This window comes from Astatotilapia calliptera, chromosome 19, assembly GCF_964374335.1.
Source record: "Astatotilapia calliptera chromosome 19, fAstCal68.1, whole genome shotgun sequence".
In the NCBI taxonomy this organism is placed as follows: domain Eukaryota; kingdom Metazoa; phylum Chordata; class Actinopteri; order Cichliformes; family Cichlidae; genus Astatotilapia; species Astatotilapia calliptera.
In genome coordinates, this window is record NC_137440.1 from 30,422,142 (window position 1) to 30,443,779 (window position 21,638).

Below are 21,638 nucleotides of genomic sequence, written 5' to 3' on the forward strand. Positions count from 1 at the left end.
CAGTTACCACACTTTATTGTGTTACTATTTATTGATGTCAACATTTCTGCTTTAAGAACATGAATTATATTAGACAATAATGAGGGAAATATTGAAATGGCAGCAGATGAATAAATTCTCCAAAGTGGCCGATCTAATAAGTGACACCATCATCATAACAAGGTGACTTTTGATGTGCTGACGCTCACAGATCTCAGGCTCGCTGTCAGGGGAGGATTTCTTGATCCGTTTTGGCTGCGATGTGCCAGCTTGGAGACGAGCCTGAGGCAGACTGCTTAGGTTTCCCTGGCAGTTTTGTGATCTGTTCTTTTTATTTAAAACCTGGACAAAAACAAATACAGTTCAAAATAAAATCCAGTACTCATAACAAGTCATGAGTATATCGAGGGGGAGAGCTTAGGTTTAGTAGTTTGGAGACAAAGTTAGAGAAGAAAGACTGAGATGGTTTGGACATGTGCAGAAAGAAAATTGGATATACTGAAAAAAGGATGTTGAATAGAAGGGAAAAGAAGAACACCACAGAGGATGTTCATGTATAGAGTGAAGGAGGACATGCAGAGGGTTGGTGTGATAGAGGATGCTATAGATGCTAGAGATAGGGTGAAATGGAGACAGATAATCTGCTGTGGTGACCCCTAAAGGGAGCAGCTGAAAAAAGAAAACGACTTAAACTTCGTTATACCTTAGTTATACCTGACTACTACCATGTTGAACCCCCCTTTTTTGCCAACAGAACTGCCTTAAGTCTTCATTGCATGGATTTAACAAGGTGCTAGGAGCATATTTGGTCCATGTTAACATGATAGCATCACACAGAACATGGTGCATTATCCTGCTGCAAATAGCCATCAGAAAATGCGGGTACACTGTAGTCATAAAGGGATGGACACAGTTAGCAACAATATTCAGACAGGCTGTGCCATTTTAATGATAGTTGGTACAAAGAGGCCCAAAGTGTGCCAAGATTTTTTTTCCTTTTGTTGATGCAAAATCCTGACCCTACCAAGTGAATGTAACAATATAAATTGACTGATTTTGCATGTTTTCTTTTTTTTAGATAAATTATTGTCAAATTTCGGTGACTGTGCAATTTGTAGCCTCAGTTTCCTGTTCTTAGCAGACACGAGTGGCACAGGATGTGGTTTTCTTTAGCCCATCTGCCTCAAGGCTTATCGTTTTCAGAGGCTCTTCTGCATACCTTGGTGGTAACAAGCAGATTTTTGAGTAACTGTTACCTTCCTGTCAGCTTGAGGCAGTCTGGCTTGTTCCTTGAGCTTTAGCATCAACAACTGCCGCTCAGGTTTTATCACTATTCTCTGTAAACCTTAAAGATTGCATATCCCAGCAGACCAGCAGTTTCTAAAATACTCAGACCACCCACGTTCCCAAATCTGATGCTCAGTTTGAACATCTACAGGTTTTCCTGCCCATGAGCTGCTGCCATCATGACTGGCTGATCATATATTTGCATTAATGAGCAGCTGAGCAGTGTAGCTGACAAAGTGTTCGGTGAGTGATCATGTTAGTGTCTTACCTCTGGACTGTTGTTTCTAGTGTGTTTTCAGGAACTGCTCTATCTGGGATCCTTTGGTCCTGTTAGCGTACGAGTTGAAGACTTGCCGGCATGAAAAATTCACCTTCTCACATATTCGGACGTGCTTCTCTAATCTTTCACTCGCAAACTTTCTGTTGCAGACTTTGCAAGGAAAAAGCTGGAGGCTGACTTCTGTGCTCTCCATGAGCACGAGCTCTCCCTGTTGTGGTCCACTCCATTGTGAAGGTCTAGATGGAAGAGTCGAATCCCAGAGCTGATTTCCTCCTGCCCCTCTGTGGTTTCCTGTATAAGGAGTTTTCTGCAGATTCACCTGAGGCACATCACTGTACTTTATTTTTTCTATTTCTCCACCAGTACCACAATCTGTCCCATCTCCTCGTTTTCCTCTGGTATGCTCTTTCACATTGTGCCATCTTGATTTGTTCAGTTCTCCACTCACTTCTTGTTTGCTGGATATGACCTTATAAGTGCCTTTATTTCCTTTCCTGTTAGGCTGAATAGTTTCTGAATCGTCCTGCTGTTCTTCCTTTGTAGTCCTCATTCTGTCCTCAGTCCTCTGATCTTGTTTGAGCCTAACTTGCTTAAAATCATCATACCTTCTGTCCTCCATCACTTTATCTGTGCCTCGTGCTAGCTCTCTAAACTGGAGCTCAGACATTCTGGTATTAGTTTGAGCTTCTCGCACCTGAGCTCGTCCTCTGTTGTGTCCCTCCTCCCTACTCGTTTTCTCATTACCTCCAGCATAGTCAGCGCTGGCCCTCTGGAGCTTTTGTCTTATTTTTAATTCAACTTTCAAGAGCTTCTCCTGCAGCATGAGCTGTTTTGCATGGATTGCTTTGGTCATCTGCAGCTCTTCACTGGGCAGTCTGTCTGACAGTGAGGCTACGGTGGTCTCTGTGATGTCATGTGAATGATGCTCCTGGGGTAACAAAGGGGCTACTGGTTGAGTAGAAACTGTGATGTTTTCAAAATCATCCAAATCGAGTGAAACCTGAGGCCTGCTAGGTCTTCTATGGCTCACAGGCTTGTTTGGAAATGGATGATTTACTGCATCTGCTTTCCTATTAGGCACGCCACATCTTTCCCCTGCAAAGTTGTGGTGCCCCTGAGGAGTGTCTCTTCTTCTATGTGTGTTCATGACTTCATCTGTTGTTACAGATCATAAGCTGTTGTTCCACAGATTCAAAGATACCTGAATCCACTATATGGGGTCCTTTTATTGTATAATTTCTGTGCAAAAAGCAAGCAGAAAAGGGAAAGGGTAAGGCTTGTACAATATCACTGCCCCAATTCCAAAAAAGTTGATGTATAAAAGCTTATTTAAAAACAGGATGTAGTAATTATCTGAAAATCTCATAAACCCACATTTTAGTCACAACAGATCATAGAAAGCATATGACATGTTTGAACTGAGATAATGTTATCAAATAGCAGTTTTACTGTTTCATAAAAAAATATTTTCGCATTTCTGAAAAAGTTGGGATGAGGCAACAAAAAGTCGGAAAAGTAAGTAAAAAAGAAATTCTTGAAAAACATTTTTTAGTTCATTAGATTTATCTGCAAAAGCTCAGTAACACCACTGGGTATAAAAAGATTTTAGAGAGGCAGGCTTTCTCAGAAGTAGCGGTGGGCAGAGGTTCACCAATCTGGAAAGAAACTGTGTCTGCATTTGAAACCTTTCAATATCATATCATATACAGTACATATTATCATCAAAAGATGCAGAGAATTTGGGGGAAATCTGGGGAAAAAATAGAGAGACCATTACGCTTGTTATCAATTCCAAATTTTAAAAGCTTTCAGCTCTGAGGGCGTGGGGGTACATTTATGCCTATGCAATTGGCAGCTTGCACATTTGAAAAGGCTCCATGCTCAACCCTGAAAGGTACATACAGGCTTTATAGCAATGTATGCTTCTCCATGTGGTTCTTTTGGAAGGAAGGCCTTGCATATTTCCAAAAGATGATGCTAAACCACATACTGCATCTAGTACAGCAGTACTGCATCCACGAGCTGCCAAACTGGTCTGCCTGCAGCTTGGACCTTTCACCAAATGAAATCTTAAACGAGTGAAGAATGGGATGACGGCCAGCCTCTCCCAAAATTTCAGCAGCTCTAAAGAAATGTTTCTGCCATCACCTTTATTAAATGTTTCTTTTAGTCTAGGACTAGGTTTAATCCATGCTTGTAAAACAGGCTATAAATGCAGGGGGAAAAAAACTCAAGTACAAAGGTAATTAACGCACTGCTTTAAAAATATCTGTGTTACAGTTCAGTTTATCAACAGATATTTAGGCTTAATTTGGCGCATGGTGAGATGGTCAAATGCTTCAGAAAGAGACAAGCATGTTTATTTCTTTATTTTTATTAAAGTGTTTTTAACGGCACAAGATAGGTTTTGTTAACTTTTTAACAACAAAGACCATAAATGTGCGCTCGACTAATAATTCAAAAAATACCGATATGTTCATGTCTTTGTCTGCAATAACATTTATTAGATAAAAAATAGAATCCAGTTTCAGAAAACTCTCATAAATATAATCTGCTATCTACTTACCAGCATACCGATGTATATTTTCCTTAAAAATCCTGTCCTTCCAGCGTTTACATTTGTTGCCTAGATACAAAGCTTCTCGGTTGTTTTCTGATTGGTCCGGTAAACAAACACCACTTCCTGTAATCCTCTGTTCCAGCCCAGTAGGTGGCGATAATGCAATTAGGAACTCAAAGAAGAAGAGGAAGAAGAAGTGGCGTCTCGTATGTTTTGAATTTGCTGCAATTCGGAACTGGGTCGGTGTTTCACGGCTTCTGGATAAAATTCAGGTAAATTAAATGATAGCGAGTTTTTGCGCAGTAAAGTAGCAGTAATACTAAGCTAGGTGCGCTATGTATTATTTATGTTGGCATAGCTTCAGTCACCTGTGATTACAAATCACCTTTAAGCATTAAAGGACTGCCTTTTTTTTCTTTTTTTTTTAAGATCCGTTATGGCCGATGAAGACCTAATTTCAGTGGATTATGAGATTTTTGGCAGAGTGCAAGGTGTATTTTTTCGGAAATACACGCAGGTGAGTTTGACATTGTCCCTGTATTCCTATGATTACCATTTTCTTACTATTATGACATCTCTTTTGCCCTCCACGATCTCAATAATAATAATAATAATAATAATAATCCCTTTTGCTTTTTTTTTTCTCTTTCAGGCAGAAGGGAAGAAACTTGGCCTTGTTGGCTGGGTCCAAAACACACCAGCAGGAACAGTGCAAGGGCAGCTACAAGGCCCACGCAAAAAGGTGAAGGAAATGCAAGAATGGCTGAGATCCACTGGGAGCCCCAAGTCACAAATAACCAAGGCAGAGTTCAAGAATGAGAAAGAAGTTGACAGCCTAGAACATTCATCTTTCAACGTAGTAAAATAACTGTGCCTTTAATATTAACTTATGCAGATGTTTTATTTATTTAGTCTTTTTTGTTTTTACTGGTTGGAATTTAACATTTAAACTGAATGGGAGGAAGAGGTGTACTGCATTCGTTTGATCTCCTAAATGTTCACGGAATATGTAACAACATTAATAAATGGGAACTTCCTTCATTGGGACTCACATTGTCTGATTTTATTGCAATAACAGCAGTGAAGGAATATTCAACTCAGTCAGCTTTAACATGCCTGGTTGTGAAGGACCTATACTCTGCATTTAAAGTGGTTAGCGGAGGTGGCTACATTGTTCAAATTTTTTTTATTGTTTAGAAGCCTTTAACAAAATTATATTTGTTCTCATGGTCATGCAAACAGGCACATGTGTGTGCTTGCCTGTTTTCAAAAGAAAGCTGTAATAATAACACCTTTTCAGGGTTCATCAAAAGCTCTTAAAGACTATTTACGCATAAGGTAACATAAACTATTTTGCTAAATTATCAAGATACTGATACAAGCTCAGTTATTCCAAGGACAAACACCCTGATATTGTTGGGTCTTCTGGTTTAAGATAACAGGTAAACGCCACACATGCCAATAAAGTGGGTAGGTCAGCAAATAATTTGACTTCATGTTGGTATGAAAAACACAGGTGTATCTGATGTGTCTGTGCAGACTTACTGGCACACTTGTCCACAAACGGGGCATTTAAAGTTATTAATAAAATGTGTTTTTCCACTGTAACTTGATGTATCGAGACATGTTAGGATGATGTTGCGGGCCTGGCCACTCTTGAGTTTGCTTGAGTTTTATCCATATCGAGGTATACAGTGGGCAAGCTAACTGAGGGAGATGTGACTGAAATTGTTTTGTTGACTTCTTAACTGCAGAAAGGAAAACTGACTGGGTGTATAAGCACATTGAACAGCACACTCCGTACAGGAGGTGGCGGTATGCAGTAAAAGCAGGCTAACTTACGAAAGAAGATGTCTGGTAAACATGGCACATTCAAGTCAACGCGGTGATCGAAATTTTCCAGTAAAGCTCCGAATTCCCAGCTACAAAGACGCAAGTGTAAGCAATCGAAAGGGGTGACTATGACAAACTGTAGACATTAATATTAGCATTGTATATAGCTGAAGTCATTAAGTCATACGCATAGAAGTTTCCGAGTCGACGCGAACGCAGCAGTAAATTCAACCACACCAGAAGGTGGCAGTATTATAATATTAGCCAGTTTTAAGCGGTTTTGGCCTGTGTTTTTGTTTCACGTTGACTGTACACAACAGCTGAGGTATTTGAGGGCATGGTTTTATTATGCTAAATATTTTATCATATTTAATGAAATATGAAAGAGGTTTTACTTCAAAATGTCAAAAAGTCCCCTTTGGAATTAGCTAGCATTAACTACTTAGCAACGGTTAACTAACTTCTTACTTTGCGGTCGCCGGTACAGGTGATAGACCACAGATACAAAGAGAACTGAATTCAATTCCCATTATGATTAAGTGTTTACCCAAAGAGGTTCAGGGGAAGCTTCGCTCCGGTGTCGCTATCCCCTCGCTTCAGCAGTGTGTGGAGGAGCTGATTTTAAACAGCATCGATGCCGGGGCGACCTGTGTGGGAGTCCGAATGGACATGGAGGCATTTAAAATTCAGGTGATCGATAACGGTGCTGGGATGAGCGCCGAGGACATGGCCTGTGTTGGGAATAGATACCACACAAGTAAATGCACTTCTGTGGCGGACCTGGACAACCTCAGGTGGTATGGTTTCAGAGGGGAAGCCTTGGCGAGTTTAGTTTCTTTAGCCACACTTGTTGAAATCTCCTCCCGGACCAGATCATCTGTAAAAACACACGTTAAAATATTCAAGGAGGGGAAGGGCTTGGAGGTCTTTGAAGCAGAGGCTGCTCGACCCTCAGCGGGCACAACTGTCATCATTTGTAATTTCTTCCACAACATGCCTGTCCGAAGGAAGAGGGTTGATGCCGTCCTGGAGGGTGAGAGGATCAGGCACAGAGTGGAAGCTATTTCCCTGATGCACCCCTCTGTTTCCTTCACCCTGAAGAATGACTGCACAGGAGCCATGATGGTGCAGCTCCCCAAAGCAAGAAACACTTATCACAGGTTTGTTCAGATACATAATCTCGAGCGAGCAGAGAAGCTGGGAGAAATCAGCCACACATACAAACAGTTTGAAGTGATGGGTTACATTGGCAGAGAGGGCCACTACAACAACAGCTTACAGTTCCTGTATGTGAATGAAAGACTGCTGTTGAAAACACGTATTCACAAGCTGCTGAATGTTCTCCTGCGCCGACTGACCAGTTCGAACCAGAAGAATGACAGTCCGGATGGGCAGTCTGTCATCAGAAGTCCAAAGCACAAGCGAAGCCAAGATCTGTATGGAGTGTATATCATCAATATTAAATGCTCTTACTCGGAGTATGACATTTCCCTCGAGCCTGCCAAAACTCTAATAGAGTTCAAAGACTGGGATGGCATTTTGCTCTGTGTTGAAGAAGCAGTGAAAGCTTTCCTGAGGAGGGATAACTTGGTGGCTGTCATTACTCAAGACGACTTGGACTATGCATCTCCAAGAGTGTTTGGAACTGGCAAAACAGAACCAGAAGAGAACGGTGACAAAGGTGGCCAAACAGCTACCACTATTTCTACAATGGACTGTAGCGTTGGCACGAGACTGGCATCTGAATCTGTTCATCGTAATCACACAGGTGACAGTGTTTCTAAAGATGGTGTTTGCCTGGAGGCTAGATCGGATAAAAGTGAACAACCAGGCCAGCAAAAGATAAGTACAAATGAGTTGCAAAATGTACACAGTGAAAAATGTTTAAACAATGCATGTAGCGATGAGCTGATGTCTGATCTGGCTACAGTGGAACCTTTATCTTATAAAATTAATAAAGAAGTGGAGCCCGCATATAGTGAAGCTGGGGAAGGTTCTAATATTTTGCATATTTCAAGAGAGCTACTTTTAAAAGAAGGAGATGACAGCTTCATTCAACAAGCCCAGCCTGCTTTAAGCTACACTGAGAGAATAGTACCTGACTGTCAGGATACAAGCTGCCATGCACAGACTTTAGTAAGTAAGAGAAAGATCAGATTGTCTGATCAATATATTCAAGAGCGTCTGCAGAGTTGGGACCTTTTGCAAAACAATAGGCCAGTATTTCAGGAGGAAAGTTTAACAGTAAAATCTGAAGAAAAAGCTTCTGTTGCGAAACGCAAAATCTCACTAGACACAAGCAGATCTTCTCAGAAACAATACAGAGACTCTTCCTCTGTTGTCCCCTCAAAGATTTCCAAGATAATTTCATGCCATAAATTGTCTGGATCTCTTGACAAGTTTCGACGAACGTGTGTTAAATCTGGTGAACTCGAATCACAGTTACCCAAGGCTCATTTGAAGAACGACACTCCTCAGACAGACCGCGTTGTTTTGAATACATCAATTTTCCAGGAAGTTCAACAAGAAGATGAGATGCAGGACAAAGATGAGGCAAAGAACAGTCTCCAAAGCCCGCCAACTCTCTCTATTTTCACTAAGATAAAACCAGAATCAGCACAGAACCAAGGTAAAAAATCTTTGGCAGCTAAACTCCGTCATTTGAAACAACATGGGACAGATGATTCAGAGGTATCATTGAATTTTTCCAGAAGCATCTCAAAGGATACTATCTGTGTCAGTACTGGAACTGACGGTAACCAAGATAGCAATGAGATTCCCTGTGACCCTGAGTTCAATATGAGGCCAGCCTCAGGTTGCATTTTAAACCCTGAACTTGCTATGAATGAAGAGGCTATCACATCGAGCGACTGGCTCCAGCAGTACGACGCATCTGTCGGAAAGACGGTTTATGTGAACAGAGTGACCGGGCTCAGCAAATATGAGGACCCAGCTATGGAGGAAACTCAAGTGCGCTGCACGTCTGATGTCACCAATATAGCAGTTAGTGTCATTTCTGAAATGGGTAAGTTAGCACACAAAATTGCACATATGCACATTAATACAGATAATTTGTTTACTGTTTTAATGCATGCCGTCATGTCCATGTAGGGATGGAATACAGGTGTTACCCATTTCAGGTGGATCTAGTGTTGCCATTCCTGCCTAAATCCAGACCAGAAAGGGTGATTAGATCAGGGCCTGATTGTAGAGGTACCTCACAGATTTATAAGCGTGTAGGCTGTAAGGTCATGACCTCAGATAATGTACAAAATGCAGTTGATAATTTGCAGCCTTTTATTATCTCGTCTTTACAGGTGATGTTGGTGAAAGCTCAAACTCGCTTTTTTCATTGTACTCAAAATGGAATAATCCCGTGTTTGTCCGCCCTCCAATGGTAATGAAAACACATTTTTACTTTGTATTAACTCGATTTAGTAATGACTCAAACTGATTGGCTCATAGCAAAACACAAAGTCAGATTTCACTTCGGTGGTTTTGTTTTTGATACTACATCATCCCTCCACAGGTCGGTGTGGATATTTCCAGTGGACAAGCTGACGGACTGGCCGTAAAGATCCACAACGTCCTTTTTCCATACCGCTTCTCTAAGTCCATGATTCACTCCATGAAGGCAAATTAATCTCTCAGCTGTTACCACTTTTTATTAGCAGTTTTACAAATTTCAGTAAAACGCTGTCATAAAGCTGTGATGCAATTCTCCTATAGGTTATTCATCAGGTGGATAAAAAGTTTCTTGCGTGCCTTATTAGTACTAAGGATGACGAGCTGGTGGAACACACTGAAACTAAAGGTGAAGTTAGAAACATTAAATCTTTGTCATTTATTGTTTTCTTGAGACATGTTTATTTATTTATTTGTACATTTTCAATTACAAAACAGGAAACCTGTTGGTGCTGGTAGATCAACATGCTGCACATGAAAGAGTGCGACTTGAAAATTTAATTGCAGGTAAAAAAAAGAAGAAGAAGTGAACAGTAGTTTAGTTTTGTTATTGAAACACTGATAATGCTGTTAATAGGTGCTTATTGTAATTCTGCAGTCATAGCTGTTTGTGCTGTCACAGATTCATATGCAGATGACCCAGATGTCCCAGGAGAGAGATGCCTGTGTACTTCAACCATTTTGCCACCTCTTGGGATCAGTCTAACAGAAGAGGAGATAAGGCTGCTTAGGTATGGAAATCTATTGGGTGTATTGGGCAACAAGCAAAGAGGGAAAGCCTGCAAAGACAGAATACATATAGTAAATATCTTCCAACACCCCTCATTTCTTCATATTTTGTTAGGAAAATGGGAAATGGGTGCAGTTGTTTATTGAAAATGTTCATGGAAATGGAGTATATGAGGCAAAAACAGAGTTTGTAAAGTTGTGATAATATTTGGTGACCACTTTTATCCTTAAGAATGGCCTGAAGTCTTTTAAGCAAGCTTTTCTTTCTTTAAGTAGTCTTCAGGAAGGATTTTCCAGACTTATTGAAGGACGTTCTTTGGATGTTGGCTGCCTTTTGTTCTGTTCTCTGTCAAGATGGTCCCACACTGCTTCAGTAATGTTGTAGTCCTCTAGGGAGGCCGGTCCATGAATGATAGTGTTCCAGCATATATTTTTTTTCTATCCAGGCATGTTTTTACTGTATTGGCAGTGTGTTTGGAGTCATTGTCATTCTGAAAAACAAAGTGCCTAGAGATACAATTTAATAAATGGTCAAGTATACTACTTTATTGTATTTTTTGCACCACATGCTTAAGCTTTGTAGACTAGCAGTAGTACATAGAGTTTGTGTTCAGATGTTATTTAGTTAGTACTCATAGACTGTTCTTGTATTTTCCTACAGGTCCTGTCAGCCACATCTAAGGAGTTTGGGCCTGGAAGTTCATTTTTCACGGGCAGCAGATCTAAAAGTGTTTGTCGGGAAAGTGCCATTGTGTTTTATGGAAAAAGAGAGTAATGAGCTGAGGCGAGGAAGACCATCTGTTATAAAGCCAATTGCTGAGGTAAAACTGTTTACTGTTTCACTGTTTTTGCTAAGTGAGGCTTTTACAAAGCTGTTCTCTGATATGTACCGCTTAATTTTATCTGACAGGAGTATCTTCAAGAGCAGATTGAGGTAAGCTAGTTTTTTTTCTGTTTTCCTATGTACTAAAGTTCTGTGATGCACAATGGTATGTACTATTTGCTTTGGAGTAATATATTTGGTTTGGTTTGGTCTTTTTTCATTCCCCAGCTACTCCGCTCAACAGGTAGAGTGAGAGGAACTTTGCCTCTCACTGTTCTGAAAGTGCTCGCCTCACTGGCATGCCACGGTAAAGACAATCAGCTTCTCTCAGGCCTTGAATATATTTTTTCTGTGATTCTGAGCCTGAAATCTTTATGCTTGTTATTTTTATACATGCTTGCATTGAACAGGTGCCATCAAATTCAACGACACCCTAAGTAGAGATGAATGCCACAGCTTGGTGGCATCCTTGTCTGCCTGCCAGCTGCCCTTCCAGTGTGCTCATGGCCGTCCATCTATTGTTCCCCTCGTAGACGTCCTTCATTTGGACAAAGACCACACGGTACCAGAACACATTGCACATTTGAACTCTGGACTAAAAGTCAGATTCAAGGAAATGTCCAGTGCAATATTGTGATGATGACTAAGTATTGTTGTCCTTGCAGGAAGTCCAGAAACCCAATCTCCGAAAGTTGAGAAGAATGTATAAAGCATGGAAGCTATATGGGAATGCTTAAGGGTGTGTATTTTGTTTTTAAATGTGTTGTTTTGTTTCTAAGAAGAAAAAAAAAAGATTCATAACTTATTAAATGGTTCAGATATTCCTGTTTCTTTGCCCAAATTCTATGGCTCAAGCTTTTTTCTTGTAATCTAAAGCAACAGAAAGTCATAGTAAGATATATACAGCACTGTGAAAGCCTGTTTGCCCTCTTACACACTACTTAGTTTTTTGCATATTTATCACACTTAATGTTTCAGATCATCAAACTAATTTTAATATTAGACAAAGATAATCCAACTAAATATAAAATGCTGTTTTCAATTAATTACTTTATATGTTGAGGGGGGGGGGGAGCTATCCAAACCTCTCTGGCCACATATAAAAAGGACTGTAAGTATAACGTATGTAACATGATTTGAGTAACAGTAAGTTTTGTTAGCTGTAGTAGTTTGGATTTTATCGTGTGGCGCTCATAATGTTATAAATGTCAGTGCTATGAAAATCCTTCACATCTTTGCTTCCACATGCGCATCATGTTCAGTTTAACAACTTTATTCTGGGAGTTTTCAGTTCCCACAAACATTTTTTGCCTATTATGTTACTTCACAAAAAAATTGCTGATAGCTCATTGAGATATGATTTATTTAAAATAATAGATATTACTATAAGAAATTCTTATAATTAATTCTTTTTGGCAGACTCAACAAGGTGCTGGAAACATTCAAGATTGTTGACCATAGTGATATGATAGCATTACACAGGTCATTTGAGTATGGGGACACGAGTGTCATGTTCAAGAAACCAGTTTGATATGATTTAAGCTTTGTGACATGGTGCATTAACGTGCTTGAATCAGCCACCAGGAGATGGTGCACTGTGGTCATAAAGGGATGATCATAATCAGTAACCGTACTCTGGTAGGCTGTGCCATTTAAATAATTCCCAGTTGGAGCAAAGGGGTACAAAGTGAATTAATAATAATTGGAGAGCTATGTTTAATTGTCTTAAAATGTATAGCAGCTTTTGGGTGTCTTTGCAGGCCTCCGCGCCTTGCAGCAGCACATTCTTGCAGACATGTTCTAGAGTTGGGCGGCAGAGAGACTTGAAGCGAGAGCGCTGTCGGGTACAGTAGGCGCACAGCATCGACGCAGCGCTGCTCCTTTGTTGTGATTGGAGTATTGAGCAGCTGTGTTGCAGACCCCTTCTTCCCCCACAGTTCCGGGTCATGCCACGTGACTTGCCCGCCCCCACATGTCCCTCCCAAGTAAACAATTCAGCATCATTTCATTATGTCTGTGAACAATCCCTGATTCTTATCATCGGTGGGAAAAAAAGCCTGAGCTCGACAACAGATGCCTGTCACACAGCTAAAACCTCCCAGCATAGTCCGCATTTTATCAATGTGAAATGGCGAATGGAGATGAGATGGGTTTTTGGATTCGGATAAATTATGGAGCTAAATATAAATGCGAGCTGCAGTGTGTATTTTAAAATGGTCGAGCAAAACATGTCCACTGACCTTGGAATCAAATGAGGTTTTATTGAAGAGGAGCAGTTTCCACCACGGCTCTATTTAACCTTTGACTAAATTGATACAGCACGGCGTTAAGTTTTTATCGCCCAGGAAATGGTTACATAGGCATATTTATAAATAGACTCGCGTTTTTCATCCCATATTGCATTAATAAGAGGCCGATAGCCATTTTTGTGAATGGGAGAGAGAGAGGGAGGGGAGGGGGGGTCTGGTCATCTTGCGGTGCCTAACTGGCGTAAATAAAAACAAACCAAAAGGGATAAAGTGTCAGATATCGCTCATGGAGTGCATATAATGGTGGATAAATGTCAACAGGATGGCCTTTTACTCCAAAATATGCCTATGTGGCTGTCAGTCTGACCCCCCTCCGCGGATGGTACAGTCTTGGTTCATTCATAAAATTCTAGCAGAGCATAAAAGGAGGGGCTTGCATTCTAGTCGTCCAGTTACCAGGTAGACTATACCTGGAGAAAAGACCCGAGCTGCTCTTCCCCAGCGGAAGGCCACAGTCATATTTGTCATTAATCAGGACTCGTGTGTGCGTGTGTGATTTTGCTTTTCTTTCTTTTTTTTTTTCTTTTTTTTTCTCTCCTCGTGATGTATCAAAACAACCTGACGCCTGACATGGATTCAGTCTCCCCCACCTGCCGGGCAGAGTCTCCTGTCGGGACACTCTGCCAGAAGACGCCAGAGGAGGCGAGCTCTCCAGCGTCCTCCACAGAGAGCAATGCAAAGGTATGAATGGCTTTGTTGATCATTTATTTAACACGCTACCCAGGAGGCACCCCGTTTAAAACAGATTAAAGATCACCATTTTCTCTCTCTCTCTCTCTCTCTCTCTCGCTCTCTCTCTCTCTCTCTCTCTCTTCTTTTTTTAAAGTGAGCCACAGACTGGATGCTCAAATGCTTTCATCTCTGTGGTGGGGGGGAGGGGGAACTGATTGATAAGATTTAAATTAACTGGATGCGGTTAATTTTGAAGCATCATATTTATATATACATATATGCCTATAAGACGTGAGACATCGGAAATCTGTGCATGTGGAAATGTGACAAAATAGCCCTGTAGGTCGGTTGTTATGATTCCGACGTCCTGGGACCAAAATGCAAGCGTGTCGATGCAGCGGTTCATTGAGAAAAATAAATCCATTCAGGAGACTCCACAGCATCTCTGCGTCAGTGTTGACGTCAGAAACAATGATAAAGTCAAATATTGATCTGGGAGAAGGCTATTTCTGGTCGGGTATATTTCAAGAAGAGACACCACATGCAGGGTGTCCTCTGTTTTAGACTATAAACAAATGATTAAGAGGCTTTTATTGATTTTCAGCATCACAATCAGAGCCACGTGAAACCTCTGGTATAAATAAATAAATGTAACTGTAGTCCTCATTGTCAGTACTATCTCTGCTTTTTCAGGAGGTCTGCCAAGACATGAGCACTGAAGACACTCCATTTGTTCCAACGGTTACAGCAATTTCCTCTACCCCAGATTTCCAGTGGATGGTCCAGCCTACGATTATTACATCTGTCTCCCCGTCTCTGGGTAGCAAGCAAGCCAATGAACCGCGAAGCTCTCACCAGGCAACACCCAAAGCGGGCGGGAGTAAGGGAAAAAATGCTGCCAGAAAGGGGAAAACAGAGCAGGTAGGTTAGCTCCGATGAAGTCTACCTGCTATTGGACAGAACAGTCAATAGTGTCAATTTGCATATGCCAATCTGAATTCCTTGTGTGCAGCCGAGCTATTGTGCATGCTCCTCTGGTGCCGTGTGCGGGCTGTGTGCCTTCCTTAGGCAGTCAATTTATATTCAGGTCACAGCAAGTCTGCAACAATAGTCTATTTTTAGACGCATTGCAGTGAAACATGCTTTTGCCACTCTTCAGAGGGCGAACTGGGAGCGGGTGTTGTGGATTAGGGGAAGAAATGGCTGGATTCTTCGTGGTAATGACTGAATTATTTCCCTTACATCCCAGCTGTCTCCTGAGGAGGAGGAGAAGAAGAGGATAAGAAGGGAGAGGAATAAAATGGCTGCAGCAAAGTGTCGCAACAGAAGGAGGGAGCTCACAGATACACTGCAAGCTGTAAGTAAACAGTGATTAATTTGCTCAGCTGTCATTTACACCTGCTGCGGTGTGTTTTGCTTTTTGTTTGTTTGTTTGATTTTCCACATGGATGATTTTTTGGTGTCGATCTGTTTAAAGGAGACAGACAAGCTGGAGGAGGAAAAGGCTGCCCTGGAGACCGAAATAGCCAACCTAATCAAAGAGAAAGAACGGCTCGAATTTATTCTTGCTACACATAAGCCGGTGTGCCAGGTGTCAGAAGAGCTTGAATCCATTTTCCAAGAGTCCACAGGGTCTCCAGGCCTACCGCCCAGTCCAGACGAGGACAGGCTTCCAGAGGATGGCACGCAAGAAGCTCCATCACTCCAAGACATGGACGACCCCAGCGATCCGTCCACAGCCATCTCTGGGAACTCGAATATTTTGCTGTGTGCAAGTGCTGAAATCAACATCTGTGATCTCGAGCCCTCCCTGGACCTTAAGGAGGGGCTACTGGACAATATTTTACCCACGCTGGAGGAGAAGACTCCCATGGAGACAGCTCGATCCGTGCCAGACATAGATCTGAGTAGCTCTCTCGGGGTCTCGGACTGGGAGACTCTGTATAAGTCGGTTTCCAGCGACCTGGAGCCTCTCAGCACTCCCGTGGTCACCTCCACCCCTACCTGCAGCAGCTACCTGTCTGTGTTCACATTTGCGTGCCCTGAGCTGGACTCTCTCACAGAGGGACTAGACAGCCACAAAGGTGGAGGAAGCAAGGGCGATTCTGTCGACATCCTCAACTCTCCGACTCTCCTAGCCTTATAAAATGCAAAGAGGCGCTGATCTGTTTGATCTCTTTCTGGTCTCTCTGTTTGCAGGTTCCCGACGTTGAAATGATATGAACAACGTATGCTGTAATGCTTCAAGGAACACATTCATGAAAAGTCTTGTACATGACTAAGCAAACATATAAACTCTCTTCAGATACATAGTCAACAGAGTGATGTAGCTAAAAGCATGGCTTTTAATTTAACCGAAAGGACTGAAGTAAGTTTTGATTTTAAACGCATGCTGAAAAATTCCAAATAATTTTCAAAGCTCATATCTGATCTGTTACTAGATCTAAGCTGTAACGTGGAATTTAATGTAACAGTATGGTTTTGTGTTTTTTGGTGTCAGTAGTGTACTGATTGATGTAAATGTCTTTACATATCCATCTAAGTACCTGCGTACCTCATCAAGTGTGGTTTGACCTCATTGTTAAAATGTTGAAAGTTTTCCATGAAAACATTCAGTGCTATATACTATTATATATATAGATATATATATCTTATCAAGATGTAACTTATGATTTATTTTTTTACCTTTCAGACTTTGACTTATTTGTTTAAATTTAAAAACAAACAAACAAGTAAAATGGGCATATATTGCTTAACTATGCTGCTGAATAACTACAATAAATCTGCGTTCACAGTGGTGCTCGGTGCTGATAACTTTGTGGACTTTGAATTATGAGGGGGTTTTTCCTCCAAAGAAACTTAAAGTAAAATTCCTTTAAAATATTTCAAATACAAATATTTTTATTTTATTTGTAGTACCCTTTAGATATTTGCTGTTGAAGAAGCGGAGGTGGGAGTTCACTGTAGATCAGTGGCCGTACTGTTTTTCCAGCGCAGGCCTGCATCTGAGTCGTATTATTGTGGTTGCAGCGGCAGCAGCAGTATGCAGCCTCCCTGTTTCTTTATGGGAGGAGCGGTGCGACTTCCCCACTTCTGCCCCCACTATGTAGGCTACTTTTTTTTCTAACATCCCTGCTTACGTTTGACTGGCATAGCCTAATTTCCGCATTCCCAAATCCTCCCAGATTGGGATCACGTTTAAAATCGGGCTGATGCAACGATTTCCACTTTTTAAAATATACTCTCGACCCTCGGCTGACCAGAAGAAAGGACATTTGTTGCACCTGGGATCAAAGTCAGGTCGGTATACAAAACTTCAGAAGTCGAGAGTTGCATATTTAATTTATTTATTTATTTTTTATTTTTGGTACATGCTGAATAGCTTATTGGCGCGCCACACATAGGTCATAACGAGCATAGTTTGCGAAGAGGCAGCGGGCAGGTCTGATGTTTTCGATTATACGGTGCGATCGATGCATTCTCTGAATTTCTCTGTTAAAGCAAACCTGACATCTTTAGTGATCGTGCTGCAGAAAGGTCATTTTCTTTTGTTTGCATGCTCCCTTTTCATGAATCACGGCGTGCACAATTCAGAACAAAATGTTCTTGTTTTGTCTAGTCCGCCGTTTACATTAGTGCCTCGCACTGATTCTCAAAATACGGGTTATCCGAGCGGCTGTGGACGGAAAGCTGTAACATTTTATCACTGCAGGTCTCTGATGGAAACACAAAGTTACGTAAGATGGGCTTAATGCCGCACTGTAGAAAAAAAAACTTCCGCTTTCAAGTTGACCAATTCAGCTACACCACTATATAACTGGTCAAGCGATTACATTATTAAACGGCTCTAAATGTGCTTTCATGCATAGCCTGGGGGTTTCAGCATTGTAAACAAATAGTCTGGTGATAATACACCATGACCAAGCGAGTTGTTTCTATGGGACATTCAGGATTAGCCATTAATAAAGTGACTATTAGTAGAGAAAGTTTAAAACCACCTTCGGGGCCCCTGCATCAACATTCAGATGGCAGTCACTGGCTCATAATGTGTGTTTGGGGTTTTATTTTGAGGATAGAAAAAATGATAAGCAAAAGTTACATTTGGCTTTAAGTGTTTTTGCTTTCATTTCAAGCTAAACTGCTCACACATTATTTCTCCGTTTTATCATGGCTGTTATGCTTTAATTGCAAGCAGAGTTTTGTTTTTTTTATGGCCTCTCTACTTCCTCTTGGTCTTTATAACCTGAACTTTGAGGAAGTTGCAAAACTAAAAGTTATTCCCATGTGAGATTATTATGTAGCCTGTGAGTTCATGTTCTGAGGAGAGCCACTGCGATTTGACCCCCCTCTTTAATAAACATTAGTCTACACAAAGAACACAAAGCCAGATTGCTGTTTCTTGTGGTTATATATTTTAATTAGAATTTGCCTTGGTTGTTTTTGTGATGTGGGATAAAGGTACATCAGAAGTTTTTTGGGGGGATTTCATGTGACTTGGACATCCGCTGAGCTGCTGTAGTAACTTCCTGTATGTTGGGTGGCTCTCACCGTCTTTGTATATGCTGAAGTGTCCTTGTCTACATATTTGCCTGTGCAAAACTGTGGTAATGTGTTCACACAGTTAACTTTGTTTTTCAGCTAAAGAAAGCAAACTATTTTCTTAAACGTTACTGCATTATGCTATATTTTGGCTGCATAATTTCACGTCTTTATCCTCAATTTTGGCTCTCCCCCTCGATATGTCTCATATTCAGGAAATCACAGTCACCCTGTAACTATTTCTTGGCAACTGCTACCTTTAGCGCCCCTTGGAATAAAGTAGAATTTGTTTGAGTCTAGTCTTTGCAGTGTTGTTCACCTCTCTTTTTGGCCTTGTAGCATTAGATGATGTACTTTCTTGCCATGATCCCTGAAGTTTTAGAAATTGTTTTTTAGAAAATATTGCAAAATTGAATAAAAACAACATCAGTCCACCTTTTGCAAATGATTCATTGAAGCCCTCTAACAGATGGTACATAATGCACTTATATTTGTTATCAACTCATAAATGTAAAGCATTCCTGTAATGTATTCAGTTTTTTATGTGTTTTCCTTAATCTGACTTGGTTTGTTGTCTGAGTATATCTCCCGTTTTCTCCCTCTCCCGCCTAGCTGTGGTCACGACCGAGTCTGACACGATGCCAGGACAAATCCCAGATCCCTCTGTCACAGCAGGCTCCCTGCCCAGCCTGGGCCCACTGGCTGGGATCACAGCCACCACGCTGACTGACAAGCTCAAATTTGGCGACCTCCAGGAGTTTGGGACAATGCTATCACCTCTGCATTTCCTGGATAGTCTGGGGAAGAGGCCTCTAATAATCAAAACTGAGGTATAGGACACACTAAGCAGTTGATAACCGTTATCCTTTAAACTAAGGCCACGTTTTAAGTTTTTACTCAGCTTACATGTTCTTTTTAAACGTTCATTTCTAAAAAGTGGCTCCAAGGTGTGCTTTTAATGTATCTGCTGTTAAAAAAAAGGCATGGAAATTGTCTGCTAACTGTGTTTAAAATCTCGCTTCTGTATCCTAAAGAAATATGTTTGCTGTTTATATTTTATTCAACAGGACCATCTAGTGGACACAAAGGGACATGTAGTTTATAGAGCAGGTAGATTAGTAATAGTGGCAGAAGTACAGGTAGTTTTTTTAATGCTGTCCCAAAGTAGTGTTTACAAATAGAGTTAAAAACAACAACACCCTACATATATAAAACAATGAGAAGAAATGGCTTTTTATATGAACTTTCCTGCTGTGTCAGATGTCCGTGAGAAATCACGTCCTCCATACACTTGCACAGGTTTTCTTGGGGAGATTTGACTTCTCCTGCCTTAAAAAAAACACGTCGGGTTCATCAATTACCTGGCGTTCAAGGATGCTTAGGCATGCCAGACTGTGCCAGGTTAAAAAATGCTTTTTTTCTATTTTTATCCATACCATGACTGAAACAGAAGGACTTGCACGCTAATGTAGAGGGAAAAACAAACCAAAAGGTCTTTAGTTTGGGGAAATGTCACTTTGACTTGTTTACAGTGATAGCAAAGAAGAACCCAGTAGGTTAAATACTAATATTAACACATACACATTCCCATCCTTACTCTGTTCATGGACTGCCTGCTATTGTATGGCAGATTAATTGTGCCTGAAGGTGTGTTTAAAACTCTTGTGCCTGTCTCTAGAGAGACGAGGAGGAAGAGAGGAGAAAACGAAGGCGGGAGAAAAACAAAGTGGCTGCAGCTCGCTGTCGAAACAAAAAGAAGGAGAGGACAGATTATCTACAAAAGGTGAGGCACATCTAAGGAGCCTCCTTTGCATGATTGCACACTCTCACATACTCAACTTGTGTCTCACTCTTTCCACAATTATTACTTTGTCTTCCTTCCAATCCCATGGCAGGAGTCGGAAAGGCTAGAGATGTTAAATTCCGACCTTAAAGCCCAGATCGAGGAGCTGAAGCTTGAACGACAGCAGCTGATCCTCATGCTCAACCGCCACCGCCCCACGTGTATTGTCAGGACAGACAGTGTCAAAACTCCGGAGGGTGAGGTGAGCCCCCTGCTGCAGCAGCTGGAGGCCAAGTGAAGGTTGTAGTGCGAGTTCCTACAGTTTACGATTGGGAAGAAGCAACAAACTAGCAGCACTTACGTTTGGGGCCTCGGTCGTGGAGGAGAACCAGCCACTGAGCGCTACACCACAAAATGTGGATCCACTGTGCTTAGACACTGTTTTGGCAGTTAAATCAATCTTCTTTCATAGTCTTTTTTTGTTTTGTTTTTGTTTTTTATTGTTCCTTCTTGCTTTTTCATTTATTCTTCATTTTCGTCTTCACAGGTCCAGCCACAATTAGTGTGAAAGTAAAGAAAAAAACACAGCACAACTTTTGGTAGAATTACAAGCCACACACGAGGCATTACTTTGATATATTTCCAGTAATTACACCTGTGTTTTAATGCTTTTTGTTTTGTTTTTTTGTAGTTAACCCTAAAACAGAACTGCATTCGATCAGTCAGCTGCACAGATGATTATTTGTTGCTGTGTGGGATGAAACTAAGTCACTGTTTCCATGCAGGGAAGAGGCGATACCCCAAAGAGACAGTGTTTGTAAGTTATCAGGCTACAAATAGACATCTTTGCAGCATGATGTGACCTTGACTGTCCTTCAATTGTTAAAATACATGCAGGGAATTGTAGAAATATCATTGAAATCTGTGGGGAAATAGTTATATATGTATAAAAAAATAACTACTGGAATACATTAACCATCACATGCAGATGATTTTTTTTATTTCTGTATAAACCCACAGTCAAAGAAGCCTTTGTATCGCATAAATAACCTCAAGCATTTTTCATTTGTTGGCACAGCAGCTGAACATTTTTTCTTTATTCCATTGTTTTTTGGCGCAGGCGTCATGTATGCACATACATATATATATATACAAGTGTTTACATTGTACTTTATTTTCTGTTACCATATTGTTACTAGCAATTATGTTTATGTTTTTATTCTTTTGTATATGGTGTTATATAAGCATATAAGCTATCACAAAATCCCATTTTGTATTTCCTTAAGAAATAAATGTCTAGTTTCTTTTTTTAAAATTATTGAATAATATTTTTTTGAGTCTTGCAAAATGGAAGACGTTTTATAATAATATTTTGTGCA

At 40.8% G+C, this 21,638-nt stretch overlaps 4 protein-coding genes across 8 annotated transcripts; 3 read left to right on the plus strand and 1 right to left on the minus strand.

Moving 5' to 3' along the window:
* Positions 1–12: 12 nt before the first annotated feature.
* On the minus strand, positions 13–6,619 carry LOC113011811 (uncharacterized). Of its 2 annotated transcripts, none has more exons than XM_026151581.2 (3): positions 6,487–6,619; positions 1,535–2,785; positions 13–321 (listed from the first exon to the last, which is right to left on the minus strand). In XM_026151581.2, exon 2 carries the CDS (start codon positions 2,691–2,693, stop codon positions 1,551–1,553), a length of 1,143 nt encoding a protein of 380 aa, XP_026007366.1. In that variant the 5' UTR covers positions 2,694–2,785; positions 6,487–6,619; the 3' UTR covers positions 13–321; positions 1,535–1,550. The 2 variants fall into 2 exon arrangements, with proteins under 2 accessions (XP_026007366.1, XP_026007365.1); XM_026151580.2 differs by lacking the exon at positions 6,487–6,619 and adding an exon at positions 4,113–4,242.
* mlh3 (mutL homolog 3 (E. coli)) lies at positions 6,056–11,797 on the plus strand. 3 transcript variants are annotated; one of them, XM_080293863.1, is made up of 13 exons: positions 6,056–7,620; positions 7,708–8,964; positions 9,051–9,152; positions 9,257–9,336; positions 9,469–9,573; positions 9,669–9,753; positions 9,843–9,911; positions 10,027–10,135; positions 10,795–10,954; positions 11,044–11,067; positions 11,185–11,263; positions 11,367–11,518; positions 11,622–11,797. In XM_080293863.1, the coding sequence occupies exons 1-13, from the start codon at positions 6,471–6,473 to the stop codon at positions 11,691–11,693; spliced, it is 3,444 nt and encodes a 1,147-aa protein (XP_080149989.1). In that variant the 5' UTR covers positions 6,056–6,470; the 3' UTR covers positions 11,694–11,797. The 3 variants fall into 3 exon arrangements, with proteins under 3 accessions (XP_080149989.1, XP_026007362.2, XP_026007363.2); XM_026151577.2 differs by having other exon boundaries at positions 6,056–8,964; XM_026151578.2 differs by lacking the exon at positions 9,051–9,152 and having other exon boundaries at positions 6,056–8,964.
* Positions 11,798–13,674: 1,877 nt separating this feature from the next.
* On the plus strand, positions 13,675–16,734 carry fosaa (Fos proto-oncogene, AP-1 transcription factor subunit a). The gene is made up of 4 exons (XM_026151579.2): positions 13,675–13,946; positions 14,631–14,858; positions 15,187–15,294; positions 15,415–16,734. Exons 1-4 carry the CDS (start codon positions 13,809–13,811, stop codon positions 16,081–16,083), a joined length of 1,143 nt encoding a protein of 380 aa, XP_026007364.2. The 5' UTR covers positions 13,675–13,808; the 3' UTR covers positions 16,084–16,734.
* A 211-nt stretch (positions 16,735–16,945) lies between these two features.
* jdp2a (Jun dimerization protein 2a) lies at positions 16,946–21,574 on the plus strand. Of its 2 annotated transcripts, none has more exons than XM_026151884.2 (4): positions 16,946–17,237; positions 19,089–19,306; positions 20,155–20,259; positions 20,372–21,574. In XM_026151884.2, exons 1-4 carry the CDS (start codon positions 17,150–17,152, stop codon positions 20,555–20,557), a joined length of 597 nt encoding a protein of 198 aa, XP_026007669.1. In that variant the 5' UTR covers positions 16,946–17,149; the 3' UTR covers positions 20,558–21,574. The 2 variants fall into 2 exon arrangements, with proteins under 2 accessions (XP_026007669.1, XP_080149993.1); XM_080293867.1 differs by lacking the exon at positions 16,946–17,237 and adding an exon at positions 17,277–17,474.
* Positions 21,575–21,638: the final 64 nt, after the last annotated feature.

Coding starts and splice junctions, on each gene's coding strand:
- LOC113011811 (XM_026151581.2), bottom strand. CDS start 2,693: ATGAACACACATAGAAGAAGAGACACTCCTCAGGGGCACCACAACTTT.
- mlh3 (XM_026151577.2), top strand. CDS start 6,471: ATGATTAAGTGTTTACCCAAAGAGGTTCAGGGGAAGCTTCGCTCCGGT. Junction 9,574..9,668: donor CCATGATTCACTCCATGAAG/GCAAATTAATCT, acceptor ATTCTCCTATAG/GTTATTCATCAGGTGGATAA. Junction 10,136..10,794: donor GAGGAGATAAGGCTGCTTAG/GTATGGAAATCT, acceptor ATTTTCCTACAG/GTCCTGTCAGCCACATCTAA.
- fosaa (XM_026151579.2), top strand. CDS start 13,809: ATGTATCAAAACAACCTGACGCCTGACATGGATTCAGTCTCCCCCACC. Junction 14,859..15,186: donor GAAAGGGGAAAACAGAGCAG/GTAGGTTAGCTC, acceptor CTTACATCCCAG/CTGTCTCCTGAGGAGGAGGA. Junction 15,295..15,414: donor TCACAGATACACTGCAAGCT/GTAAGTAAACAG, acceptor ATCTGTTTAAAG/GAGACAGACAAGCTGGAGGA.
- jdp2a (XM_026151884.2), top strand. CDS start 17,150: ATGCAACGATTTCCACTTTTTAAAATATACTCTCGACCCTCGGCTGAC. Junction 19,307..20,154: donor CTCTAATAATCAAAACTGAG/GTATAGGACACA, acceptor GCCTGTCTCTAG/AGAGACGAGGAGGAAGAGAG. Junction 20,260..20,371: donor GGACAGATTATCTACAAAAG/GTGAGGCACATC, acceptor ATCCCATGGCAG/GAGTCGGAAAGGCTAGAGAT.